This window comes from Sardina pilchardus, chromosome 5, assembly GCF_963854185.1.
Source record: "Sardina pilchardus chromosome 5, fSarPil1.1, whole genome shotgun sequence".
In the NCBI taxonomy this organism is placed as follows: Eukaryota; Metazoa; Chordata; class Actinopteri; order Clupeiformes; family Clupeidae; genus Sardina; species Sardina pilchardus.
The window spans coordinates 33,675,506-33,689,841 of NC_084998.1; the positions used below are offsets into that span (position 1 = coordinate 33,675,506).

At 43.9% G+C, this 14,336-nt stretch overlaps 1 protein-coding gene across 2 annotated transcripts in view; it reads left to right on the top strand.

Moving 5' to 3' along the window:
• LOC134080751 (vascular endothelial zinc finger 1-like) overlaps positions 1-6,224 on the top strand; it is a 24,384-nt gene extending 18,160 nt beyond the window's left edge. Inside the window, exons 4-6 of one of the 2 annotated variants that reach the window (XM_062537344.1) lie at positions 2,119-2,154; positions 2,674-3,040; positions 3,407-6,224. In XM_062537344.1, coding sequence (XP_062393328.1) covers positions 2,119-2,154; positions 2,674-3,040; positions 3,407-3,440 — 437 coding nt within the window. In that variant the 3' untranslated portion in view covers positions 3,441-6,224. Of the gene's footprint in view, positions 1-2,118; positions 2,155-2,673 lie in introns of both variants that reach the window. The other variant, XM_062537343.1, reaches the window with a different exon arrangement.
• Positions 6,225-14,336: the final 8,112 nt, after the last annotated feature.

Consider the following 14,336-nt stretch of genomic DNA (forward strand, 5'->3'; position numbering starts at 1 on the left):
GTCTGATGGTTCAACTCGTGAAGTTATCTTTTTTTTCTCGTGGCGCTATTTACTCAAATGGCAGTCTTTTTGGTTTGGCTCGTTTTAAGTTATGTTTACTATTTGTGAATTTTGCTCTGCTTCAAATGGCAGTGTTTTGGTTCTGCTTGTTTGAGTTTGGTTTTACTGACCTATAAAAAGGGGTTCTGGGCTTGCTGGAAGGGGCTCAATAAAGTGAATAAACAGCGCTGCGTCTTTAAGATGACTAATGGGCCAACTGGAACTTACTGTGCGGATGAATCATGCTCGGCAAAACGTGCTCCGTGAGACTTTCTCTAGTGATGCATCCTGACTCGGCCCTTAGTCACAGTCTAAGAATGTGTCCTTGTTCATTAACGACAAATCCTCTGTCTTTGACAGGGGAAAAGCTTTATTACACGTGTGTATGTGTATAATACCTTTGTTTTGAATAGGCTTTTTTTCTGTCTTCCATGTAGCCTTTTGCAAATGGAGTTAGACTGCAATATGCCATTCACTGTTGATTTTAAAGTGTTTTGATTTAGATAAAAATGGTTTGGCTGATTGCGTGTCATGTTTGAGTGCGATGAACCAAGATCCAGTTGATTCTATGACTCTATTTCCCGACACTGTCCCTGGGGTGTCTGTGATGTGACGTTATCGGATTTGATAAGCGCTGTGATATTAGACTTTGCAGTGCATGTGGCCTGACTGGTTCGGAATGGCCTCCGTATATCCAGGGTTCCCACTGGTCATGGAATTTGTGGAAGATCATGAAATTTTGATTAGTCTATTCCAGACATGAAAATCTGTATCTCATTTGTGGCAAAGTCATGGAATACCAGGGAATTTCATGACTGCAGTTTATCATTTATTGCTAAAATTCATGAATACAAATGTGTTTCCACTCAGAATGGATCTATATCTGGTTATTCATTTTACTGCCTTCTTGAGCGATTATAGTTATTATAGTTAACTTTGTTAATTCAATCTCCATTTATTCATCTTCTGCTCGAAGAACAAATCAGATGTTGGAGTGCTACGCAGCTGTGCTTTGGTCAGTTTATTGTACCATCCATTGTAGGTCATGGAGATTCAGGGTTTTTGTGTCAGGGAATGTCAAAGAATGTTACATTCGATTTAGATAAAGAACCCTGTGTATCTCCCTGAGATTAGCAGGTGCGTTTTAAGCTCAGCTGTTTTCTATACGTATAAGAAAAAGAAAGTAGCCTACCCGTGGTGTGAGAACAGGAAAGGCTAGTAATTGGCTTCAGTAAAGAGGAGGTTGTTTGCTTTGCTGAATCACAGCTATTGCACGTTAGATGACGGCACGGATCTCTCTAACTCAGTCAGATTGACACAAAGTAGCTGTAAAAGAATGCTGAGAAATGCGCCTAATGATTATAGGCAGTTGAAGCAATTGTTGTTGTAGCAGAACAGGCTCCTGTTTGATCACATTTAACCACAAATCAGATTAGCTTTCAGTTCAGATTCTCCAAATTAAACGCCTCTGGGAAGTTATAAAATGTCTAAATTCTCTGAAGTGTGGTAATGTTCCGTGCACTGGCCCATGGCATGGCTGACATTTAATACGAGCAGTATTTCGGCACGGTTTTGGTTTGACCGGTTTGATTCTTGTAGTTGTGCTGACATGTTGGTGGATGGTTGTCATTTAACCCAGTTATTTTGGTGCTTCTTTACTGCGGCGCATGTTGAGTTGTGCGCCTTCCTTTTTTAAAAGACTCCCTGTAGCCTATTAACCAGCTCGTAATCCTGATTAATTGAGGCTATCTAAAGCCCAGAGCTATAGTTACTGCACTCCCAGTAGGAGGGCTGGTAAAACTGTTGATTTAACCTTCTTGATCAGTTTAGCTTTTTCCTAAGCTGTATCATTACAGCTAGTCGAGTTCGAGAAACTACCAGCACCTCCAGCTTAGCACTAAACCCTCCCCATCCGTGCTGGATACATACCAGTCCACCCCAAAACCAGTACCACTGCCGCCACCACTAACGGCTGAGGGGCCATTGGCCCGTGGGCTGGGGGGGGCATGACCCCTCCGGGTGGGTCTCGGTTGTGGCCGCCAGGTCCTCATAACACTCTGTGTCTGTATTCCTGAATAGGCTCCTGGCAGTGGAACTCCCCTCACACACGAAAAGGTAAAACTGTAGCCTAGCGTGGGGAATGATGATGATACTGATGATGATGATGATCTGACATTAAAGTAAAACAAAAAACAGTGACACACAGAAACATAATCACTCAGACACATAATCACTCAAATGCAAAACAAACACACATCCAGCCGCTAGAAGCATCCAGAAATCTTGCTATGGCATCGAGAATGGAGTTTCCCCATGAATATGACGACTACTGTGGTCAGCCAGTCATCTCCCTACGGTTTAGTTTCAAACTACTGCTAAACTCACACCTGCTCGGATAGGTACCTGTTCATTCACACCTGTTTGGACAGGTGACGTCCTCCCAGTTAGCATGCAGGCGAAGCAGTGGATGGGGATACGTTTGCATGCACCATGTCTAAGCAAACAATGTTCTTTCCTTCTCTCCTTTCTTTCTCTCTCTTTCTTTCTCTCTTTCTTTCTTTCTTTCTCTGTTCTTTGTTTTCTTTCTCTTTCTCTCTCTTTCTCTCTCTCTCTCTCTCTCTCTTTGTCTTCCAGATAGTAGCGATGTGTGCAACTCGTCCTCCATCACCCACGTCACCTCGTCCACCCCCACCATGAGTCGCGGCGGCAGCAACAGCAGCTCGGGCTCCTCCAACCCGGTCACCATCGCCACGGCCATGAGCCTGGGCACCAACACGGTCAACATCACCTCGCCCATGGGCCTGCAGCACCCGGTGACCATCACCGGGCCGGTGAACATCGCCTCGGTCAACATCCCCACCACGGCGCACATGAACATCGCCCACCCCGTGGCCATCACCACGCCCATGGCCATGAACATCGCCGGGCCGCTCAACATCGCCATGCGGCCCATGGATAGCATGCCTTTCCTCTCGCAAGTGCTCCCATCCTCCCCACCCTGGTAGAGACCACAGCGACCGTTACAACCCCTTACAACCCCACACCCACCTTTTACCCCTTTTTCCCTCTTCACCATTTGATCCTTCTCCTCTCCTCCTCCTCCTCTTCTTCCTTCTCCTCCACCGCCTCCCTCTCCTCCTCCTCTCCTCTTCTCCTCCTCCACCACTGAGAGAAGTTGTTTACTCTAAAGGAGCAGCCTTGAATGGCCCGACCCTGTCCTAGCTGCTGCCTCCTTTAGCAACCTTGCATCAAACAATATACACAAGTTTTTTTTGTTTGTTTTTTGATTGTTTTTGTTTTTTGTGCTTGTTGGAACTGAAGCATTAGCTAGACTTTAGGTGTTCTCTTTCTCTCTCCCTCTCTGAAGGAGTGCTGGTTTGGCGTGGGGCGCGCAGCATTAATGTGAACGTTGGAGCTGATGACGCACAAAGCCACATTCAGACACGGATCAGAACGCTCGGAACCATCTCCTCAGACTTAACTGATCACAGTGACGCCATTTGGAGAATTTTTCACAAAAAGGACAAATGCAATAAGTGCTGATTTTTCTCTGATTTGTTTTTGTTTCTTGATTTGTTTGTTTGTTTGTTTGTTTGTTTATTACGTTTTCTTCCACGTCAACTGGGCTGTGTCTTTATGAGCCACTCGCCTGCTCATCAGTATTTAACGTTTTAAGGAATTGAGTTCAAAAGGGACTAAAGCTTCCACTGTGAGGGAAGGGGTGATACGTTTTTTTATTATTATTATTATTATTATTATTAATTATTTTTATTTTTATTGTGATCATGCTCAGTTTACCCCCCAGGGGAGAGGGTATGCCTGTTTTCGGTTTGAGGTACAGCGGTTACCTCGATGGATGTCGAGACAGCGATCAAATCTGGCGTGGATTTGACAGGGGCCAGATCGTTCGCTTACTGTCTGTGTGTTGCATATGATGTGCTCTTGGTTATGTAGGCCAATGCGTTCTCACTCCAAAACAAACCTTCACTGTCTTTATTTTTTAGTTTAAAATATTGTGTTTGGGATGAACACTAGGAATGGACACATTCTTTTACTTTCATTTTAAACAAAGCTGGAGTGTGTTTTATTATTACCTAATTATGGACCCTGAAATCATGTACTATTCAGATCTACAGCATGCGAGAGAGAGGAGTGAGTTTTGCACTGAAAGCATATCTCATGTTGTTAAAATATATAAAATGAAGAAAGGAAGAAAAAAAAACAGCAGCAGTATTATCAAAGATCAAATTTTGGAGTGGTAGGAATCCAGCCTAGATCTTACAGCGCCACCTAGTGGTTGGCAAGTGACAACCTTAGCTCACAGATTTTATTTTGATCTATTATCATGTTGGTGACAGAGTGTAGATCTTAGAAGTATTTTATACTCTTTTTTTTTTTATACATATATTTTCATTTTTTTTTTTTTTTTTTTAATTTGTTGTTTTTAAAGGACCCTGTAAGTGTGGGACATTCTGCTCAGGTATTTTGGGAGTATGAAAGTAACCTAGATTATTATTATTATTATTAGGCCATGTGTAACATGTCAGTTGGTTCCTGGATTTCCCCCCCTCCCCCAAGCATTACTTAAATATCCAACCCCCATTTTTGTTGAGGCTGACAAGCAGAAGTCCTTCACCAACCAGGGATCCAAGAATGCTCATTACTTCTGTTGCCGTCCATATCTCTGGACTGATGAGTCCTACGCCTTGGTTGCAGTCATTACTTTGACGGTTTTTTTTTTTTTTTCCTTCTAACTTCACTTCAGAACCAAATACTAGTGTGTGGGGATGGCTCTCTCTGTCTTTAGAGGTAGCAGCCGTGTGTGTGTGTGTGTGTGCTTGTGTGTGTGCTTGTGTGTGTGTGTGTGCGTGCCCGCTTGTGTGTGTGTGTGTGTGTGTGTGTGTGTGTGTGTGTTTTCCCCATCTCTGTAATGGTAAGGAATAAGAGGACACATTAAACACTGCCGAGAGGGGCGAAACACTCGCCTGGCCTGCCTATGTTTCGACTCAGGACGTTGCAAACTACACGTTGCTCCGAACACTCTCACCGCAGCAAACAAGGGACGGACCTCTCTCGAGGGCCGGGAGCGTCCGTCGTCCTTTTTGTCACTACGTGGGTGTCGAGCCCTGCAAAATGTGATTCTAGGTACACTGTGCAAGCCACTAGTGGCGCACGGGCATGTTTATGGATATAGTACTTTTTTTCTCTCTTCTAATTAGTATTATTAATTTGTGTTATTATTTAATCGATTCTCTTACAATCCCTCCCAGACGGCTGCCGCCTCTGGGGCGGTTCTGCTCGAGGCCCGGCTCCGCGTCTGCGTTTGGGTCCCTGTACTATGCGGAGTAGACCAACACAAGGACCCTTGAGGGAAGATGCTCATTTGGTGGAGTTGAGAAAGAAGAGTACTTCTGGTGTGGGGGACAGCAACAACACTAATTAGTTCAGTCAAGTGTGCAATGACTTGCCAATGAATTGTCCTGCTACAGTTGATGTCATTTGTCTAGGAGCATCTTTTGACTGGTGGAATGCAGTCACTCTGTCTTGCTCAGACCTGTTCAATACAAGTGTAGTGCTCCTTTTTTTTTCCAAATGTGAGGCATTTGATTTTGGTCTTGAACGAACAAAAGGAAAAAAAAGATGCATGTGGTTTTTTTTTTTCTGTTGTCTTTCTTTTTAAGAGAGAATGTCCTAAAGCAAAAGTTTTTTATTTTGTTTATTTTTTTAACAAAAAGTCCTTTTAAATCCTTTTAAAATGGATGCATTACGATGGCCTCCTCGTTTTTGCCAAATTGCTGACAACTATGAAATGCATTGAACTAAACATTACAATTGTGTGTGTTCTTATTTTTAAATGGAGATGCTGAATTGGAAACTCTTGGACCCCTGTGAAGGCAGTTGAATGTATATCTTTGTACAAACAGTTTAGTTCTGAGGATATGGTAGTTACACTAGCAAAAGTGAGTGAAGAAGCAAGATAACCTTTTATAAAACTTTTTGTATTAGAACATTAACAATGGTAATTTTGTATATATGAAAACTAGGCTTTCTGGGTAGCAGAAAGGTAAAACATTCCTACATTTTTTTTAAATGTATGTTTGTCAGAAATAATTATGTAAACATGCGCAACGTTTTATGTGCCTTTTATTTGGGTTGTCTAAATAAAAGAAAACTATAAAACATGATATCATATTTCTTCATTTTAACTAAGGAAAACACGTACACCCTCTCATTCGCGTTCACACACACACACACACACACACACACACACACTCACTCACTCTCACACTCACTCTTGTCCACTGGAAGTATTGAGTCACCGGTGAGCAGCAATTTGAACGCCCACCCACAAGACAAGCTCTGCGCAGGCCACTTCCTTTGGAGAAGAATGTGTAGGCTATACACCTGAATGTGGAGAAAATTGCCACGCTTGTACGCACACATATTACACACAGATACCAGTCGACCATTTTGCTGCAGGCAAGTAAACAGCCCCAGCACTATGGGTGCCTCTCAACATCCCTCCTCGATTCTCGGTCCTCCAGGTTCGTTCCCGCTGATCTATAACTAACATTGGATAGACTATCCCATTGTTGCCGCCCCATCATACTTTATCTAGATCAGTGAGGACGAGGACCAAGGAAGGAAGAGGATCTATAAAAGACAAATGAGAGGTCTACAGTGTGCTCTCCTTGTCTAGTTCTTTGGAGAAAAGGCTCACATTATGTTGAACAGAAATGAGACATCCTTTTGGACATGGAGGGAAAATTATGTATCAAGAAACTAAATGATACTGAAAAGCGAAATCACCTTCAAGATCACTGACATGACAATAATGAAATCAATCATTTAATTGTAATTATGCCTCATAGACTTTGATGTCTGACAATCAGAGTAATGGGTCCCAATTGTCTCGATCCCTAAACTAATTCAATGCATGTCTAGTACCCGACTAGTAGGCCTATTAGATGAAAATATTTCTCACCACCAAACTTAAATATAACTTCCTATCTGTATGGTAAGATTTTGTTTTGCACTCCAAGTGCATTCCAAGTAGGCATGATCTAGGCATCAGAGCAGTACCGTATTCTCTCCGCTAGGATGCTCTCGGATTCTAGTGAATGAACTGAACGAACGCACAGTAGCGCTGGTAGTTGCTGTGGCTACGGAAATGTGTCATCCGCGGGCAGCCTCGAGCAAGCGCCAGCCGAGCCGAGGCAGACGCGCTCTGAGAACTTGAGGTTTGCGGTGTAGTATATGATGCGATCATACAGCCCGCTCTTGTAGGAGCTACGTCAGCGCTAACACTACCACATAGTTACGTTTAAATGGAGCAGCGAACCATTGGTTTAGCGCATTGGTACGGATTTTCACATGGTAAGGGATATGTTGTTATGTAGCCTATGTAACGGCAATTATGAATATAGGTGAACGCATGTTTTGCTCATGTCGTGAGACGCCTCTGCATTTGACAGGAATGCGATTTGACTTGTGCGGGTAGCCTACACGGATAAACTAATCAATCCATCTTGCTGATCACAGGGTGAGATGAGAAGCGGTGAGTGACTGAAATTATCTGCAGGATTTTCCAGACCGAAGGCCTGCAATCACCCGACAGATGATCAACGATGTGACCGATATATCCTCACCACAACCTACGCGATTTCCTGCACCAGGTAGGGGTTTCGTTTGGTTCCGTTGGCTGTTTTCTAAACTCGACACAACTGAATACTGCGTAGGTTAGTAGGTTTATAGCCGACTAAATGCATGTCACATCTAAAAAAAAAAAAAACGCAAACATAAGTAGGCTACCCATGTTCCGAGAGGTAACCTAGTGAGTTTTTTTTTCTTTTGCCAAAGTTAAATGAGAATTCACTGTTGATTCACTTATTTACAGGCCTGTTGTTAATTTACCAACATAATACCAGCAAATAAACACAAATAATAATAAAAGCATTATCATTGACTTATTCGAGCCTAGGCCTATTCTTTTCTTATTATGAGAAATATTAATATGAGAAATGAGAAGGAGTGGCTTCAGATGCGCATAGAGTGTAGCCTATTATTTATGATACATCTCAGATAAATAGACTGTCTTCATCAGATATATATTAAACACGTATACATCATTACATTGTTGCTTGTCATTAGGTTTGGTCACATTGGCATAGCCTACTTTGATTGGAGCTTTGCCAGTGTTATGCACTGTGGAAAAGTGCCATACAGCTACCATGCACAGTAGACAGTAGACCATGAGGCCAGTAATGGTTCTACCATAGACATATATACATGGGTTCTACCACCAGGCCCGCTGTAGTTTCATGAGGTTAGGAGCTGGAGTTGGTTGCTTTGGAAAGGAAATCGATCAGCCATTAATGAAATGCTTGCCCTGGCTGCAACCTGAGCCACCTGGTAGCCTGGACTGAAAACCACACGGGACACAAAACACTTCGCGGAACACAGCATGGCACCATTGAAAATACAAAGGCACAACTTTCACCTTGACATTAATAGATTTATCGAGGATGAAGCCTTTGCTGAAGACCACTATAGCCACATTAGTACAGAATAGGCCTAGTTATTAGTACTTCATTAGTATTAGGGTTACTAACTTGTAATAGTTTGCTTGAGAATTGTTATTCGTGATATTTAGTGGTACAATGATAAATCAGGTAGATAAGGCTACCTGGAGATCTTTTGTGTTCAAATCAAAACGGTACAGTATCTGTCATTCAGTCAGAGGTCCATCTCATGGTTGGCCACCTTCCTGTCTTGTAGCTCAGCTGACAGCATGGGGTAGGTCCAGGTTTCAAGATCACCAGCTTTTTTTTGAGAGCACAGACAAGGACGTTTGTCACAAAGAGTATTAGTCTTTTGTCCCAAGGGAACTGGAATTCAAAACAACTATTATAAATAATGTTGAGCTTGGTTGTCCTGGACTGCTGGTAAGCAAAGATACATTTGGAAAGCCAAGCATTATTGACTCTTTAAAAGATGTCAATAAGGGACCTGGCTATATACCGTAATGGATATCACCTCTGTCTATGCTAATTGCTCCGTGTGTACTGGAATTCTAATGACTAGTGACGCTAGAGACTCTTAGGCTGCAGTCCTCTCACTTTACTGCACTGCTCTAGCCTGGCTAGCGCCTACAACTTCTTAAATGAGACGTGATCTGCCAACCAGACGTTCATTTTCTCGTATTTGAAAAAATGCACAGATCCATTCATTGGGCGCCACGGATGTCTATCAAATGCGTCTATGCATAGCTCATCATGGTCTTGCTTTCTCCCCTGTTCTGTGATTGGTCGCCAACATCAGGTGAAAATTTGGGTGTTAGTTTCCAGACTGCCTCAGCAGCGTGAATGAGATCACTGCGCAAGGAAGGATGGGAACACCCAGGCTAGCACTGCACTGCAGGCCACAGCAAATCTGCAATTGGTTGATTTCCTTGGATTTCCCAAAAACATGTTCCTTCAAAGTAAATATGTTCCAAATATTAAATATTAATTGATCCAAATATTGGATTTCATCTGCAGCATATGGGCTGTTTTGATCTAGCCTGATTACCATCGACTTTCAAAGGCTCTGCGAGACTTTAGTCTGACCAACAGCCTGTGCTAACACGGTTTCTTGCCAGCGCTGGTTGACCCGCCTCCTTTAAGTGCCTCGATTTGCTACTGGTAGATGTCAGAAAGCGGATTGCCGAGTTTAAACCAATAACAACACTCTTTCCGTTGCCTTGAACACGCCTCTACCCAGAGCCGTTGGAGCTGCTCAAAGTTGATTGGTTCTCGACCAAAGGGGGCAGTTCCGCAGATTTCGGGAACTCAGAAATCCTTCTCAATGAGCAGTTGACCAGACCAGCAGCAAAAGCCTGAAGGCGTTGCGTCACTGGGAGGGCGTGCCAGGCTAGTTTTGATCTGCGGCAGAGTGCCTTGGCTCCACTAGGATGAGATGGCTGGAGGTTAAGCCTCAGACACGGTCCCCTCACTGGAGTGGATAGCAGCTCTAAACACATTGAGTTCCCAAGGCAGTAGGACTCCAACCGTTCAGTCAAACTGTCCATCTCGCGGTAGGGCCCCTTCCTGTCCTTGGGGTCAGCTGATGCAGGGAGCACCTCGGATTCTGATCTGCGTTGGACAGGTCCGCGTCAGGGTCACCAGCCATGTACCTACTTACTTAGGCCCATCGCTCCCAATGGGGCATAGGCCATCCACAACTTCTCTCCATCCCACATCCCACACACCAGCCATGTGGGCCATCTTTAATGACAAGGACTTTGGTCACAGGAGCGGGGAAGTAGTGGAACATCCCCATCTTCCTTCTGATAGCATCACTCTCTCTGTGTGTGTGTGTGTGTGTGTGTGTGTGTGTGTGTGTGTGTGTGTGTGTGTGTGTGGCAACTGCCTCTATGATTGACTCTATGTTGTCCAATCTATCCATCTGTCCATCCTAGTCTTGCTATAGTGTAGTGGCCTCTTGATGTAGTGTTTATGTGTGAGTGGTGGTGATAGCCAGGCTGGCTCCATCTTGTGTGTTGGTTCACACATGCTGAGGTTGTCAAACACTGTCTGTAGCATCAGTAGCATCAGCTCCCTCAGGCCAGCCCAACACTGGACTCCTGACACACACACACACACTCACACACACACTCACACACACACACATACACACACACACACACACACACACACACACACACACACACACACACACACACACACACACACACACACTTTCTCTCACAAACACTCACACACACACACACACACACTCTCTCTATCTCTCTCTCACACACACACACACACACACACACACACACACACACATATACACACACTCTCTCTCTCTCTCTCTCTCACACACACACACACACACACACACACACACACACGCACACACATATACATACCTACATCTTCTGTCTCACTCTGTCTCTGTGTCTATCTTTTTCTCAAACCCCATGTTGACTCTCATGTTGTCAGCAGGAGTGGCTGTTTGTGCCCCCCCCCCACACACACACACAATTTTCGTTTATTTTCCCTCAGTATAATGTTTTTTTGAGATGTCTCTAAATCCTAATTTTTTAGTATTTTTTGAGTGTTGTTACAAAAATCAGACCACTGGATATCTGGCCAGTCCTTCAGGACTGCCAACAGGATTGATTCTGGTTAGGCATGCCAGATCTTTTGAATGATTATGATGGCTGGTCCATCATAATACACTTGAATACAGCGCTGCTTGTAGCACAAAGCCATAGCTGGTTTGCATCCTGACGTCAGTGGATATTCAGCATGGGCATATCTGGCACTAGGTCCTTTTCCCTGTTGATATTTCTTGGACATTTTTCAAATTGTTTTAAACAAAAAAAAACAATATGGAGACACTTTTAACACAGAGGTCGATCTCCAAAGAGATTGACCTTTCGGACGCCTGCAGTGGTCAGCGAGGGTTCCCCCTGACCCACTCATTGATTATGGCTGATGTGAGGTGACGTGATGACGAGGGCATGGCTCTGCATGTTGCCCAGTGCTACGCGTGCCCAGCGGGTACCCTTCAGGCTCCTGGTGCGCTGGAGTGGGCAGCTCCGGATGCGATGCCGTCCCCGCTGACCCCAGGCCCTGGAGAGGCCGGATGTCCGTACGTCCACCCCGTGGATTGGAGGGCTAAAGATAGCCGGTGTGTGTGGGAGGCGTCCATTAATATCGAGGGCCGGTGATGACGACGAGGCAGCCCTCCGCAGGGTGCGTAAGACTGGCTTTCAGGGGATTGATTTTCTGTAATGGCATGACGGTGTGTGTGTGTGTGTGTGTGTGTGTGTGTGTGTGTGTGTGTGTGTGTGTATTGATTTACTGTAATAGCATGACGGTGTGTGTGTTTCAATTCAGTCAATTCAAATGTATCAGTCAAATACAATTATAGTATATTTTGTGAAATGCTTTATCTACTGTCTCCATGGCTGTGCAATGTGTAGATAAATAAGGAAATAAATAGAAAATGAAGAAAAGAAGAAGAAATGTCTAAAGTGCATGAGGTGTCTGTTTGTCTGTGTGTGTGTGTGTGTGTGTGAACGAGAGAGAGAGAGAGAGAGAGAGAGAGAGAGAGAGAGAAAGAGTGTGTGTGCATGTGCGTGTGGGTGTTTGTGTGTCTGAAAGAGAGAGTGTGTGTGTGTGTGTGTGTGTGTGTGTGTGTGTCTGAAAGAGAGAGAGAGCGAGAGAGAGAGAGTGGGGGGTGGCTGCTGTGTTGACAGTACAACTGCTAAAAGCTGCAGAAGCTAAAACTGTAGCTGGAATTATGTGTGTGAAGTTTTTATGCTAGTAGTGAAAAGATATGATTTTGGCCCCAGCCGTGGCGCGACTGGCTGGGGCACCTGCACCGCACACCGGCGACCCGGGTTCGATTCCCGCCCCGTGGTCCTTTCCGGATCCCACCCCAGTTCTCTCTCCCTCTCACTTCCTGTCATACTCTCTACTGTCCTATCCAATTAAAGGCATAAAAAGCCCAAAAAAATAATCTTTAAAAAAAAAAAAAAAAAAAGATATGATTTTATCAGCATGGTCCTCAAGACGTGGAAAATACTCACAAGAGCCCATCACAGTAAGTCAAATCAAATGACATTTGATTTGATTTCTCTGCTCTATTGGCCAGTATTTGAACTCACAATAAGGGGCCTCTATAGACATTACTTTTTTGCTGAGATTTAAACTTTAAAAGTTTTAAAGTTTCAACTGTCTGGTGGTCTCATTTGTGGGTTAATTAATTTGGGAATTAATTTGGGAAGACTCTTCTGATAATGATTGAGTCATATGATTAGGGATGAGGGTTGAGTGTGAAAGTCTGGAAGGATTATCAGAGTCCTACTTTACCCAACATAATGAATGATATTAAAATGACAGTGACTGAATTCACTATTTTTGTACTGCTAGCATCCTTTGTGTGTGTTCCTGAGGAAAGTTAGATTACACACATCCTCATCAGCTACAGGAGGAGTCACACACGGCCACATCAGCGGCTTCCTTGATTTCATTAGTTTGACCTTGTTGGATTTAATGATGTTGTTAAGACTACAGCAACACAATAATGGAGTGCCATTAGTGCATACTGTCATCAGTATAATGCGTATCTCTCACCTGTCAACCTGATATTCTCCATAAATCATGTACAAAGCCCTAATTGATAAATACTACAGTAGTATTTCATTATTATTGTCAAAGTTTGATTGGTTCTTTTATGTGCTACTGAATAAACAGTACGAAATGATCATTTAAAAATGTGAAACAAATGTTTTTTTCCAAGTATCTCACAAGACAATGCTCAAGAGTGATGCAACAGACATCTGTGTACATCTCCTATAAAAAATGGTCTTAAATCAACTCTTAGAACCGACTTCTGTTGTCGACCCTGTAACTGTATCGATGATGAAGTCCCTCTGCGGTGTCTGTGTGTGCGATTATGAGTCATTTCCTAAAGCAAAACAATAACACAGGCCGATGCGATCTCACACTGCGATGATGGGCTACAGCACTTGGAGCCTGGCTCGTAAAAAGTCCATTTCCTCCCGGGCTGCGGTTCGTGGCGGTGACAGGGAGTGTGGACGCTTGGAGATGGAGTGGACTCGGGGGCACTGTAAACACTCTACCGAGTGTAAACACACACAGATGCACCCTGTAAACACACAGGGTGCTACTGAAGCTGCAAACAGGACACACACACACACACACACACACACACACACACACACACACACACACACACACACACACACACACACACACACACACACACACAGATATTCCCTATAAACACACTGAATGTACTGAAGCTGCAAACAGGATACACACACACACACTCACACAGACCTCTTGTATATGGGTGGCAAGCATCAGGGGTTGGAGACCAGAACTGGACAGATTCACTCATTTAAATGATGGGAAGAGTCAGCAGTCCAAATAAAGCTAATGTGATAACTTGGCAAAATGTATTTGCTGATTTAATGCTATAAGCAAGATAAACACAAACATCTGTGGGTTAACTCGATGCTCCTTCCTGTGCTCGTTGCTGGAACCAATCACAAACTGGCTTATCCACCACCCGGATCGTTGGTCTGATTGGTTGAAGGACTATCCAAATGCGTACAGAGTCATTTGAATGCCCATTGATCACGCCTCTTGTGCAGTGGAAATACAGCACAGACTCCCCAGACTGTTGTTTAATCTTAAAAGATTGAGCTTAGTGTGGTGATAGCCAGGCTAGTAGCTACTGACTTTGTACTTTTCCTGTCATTCACATCAGGG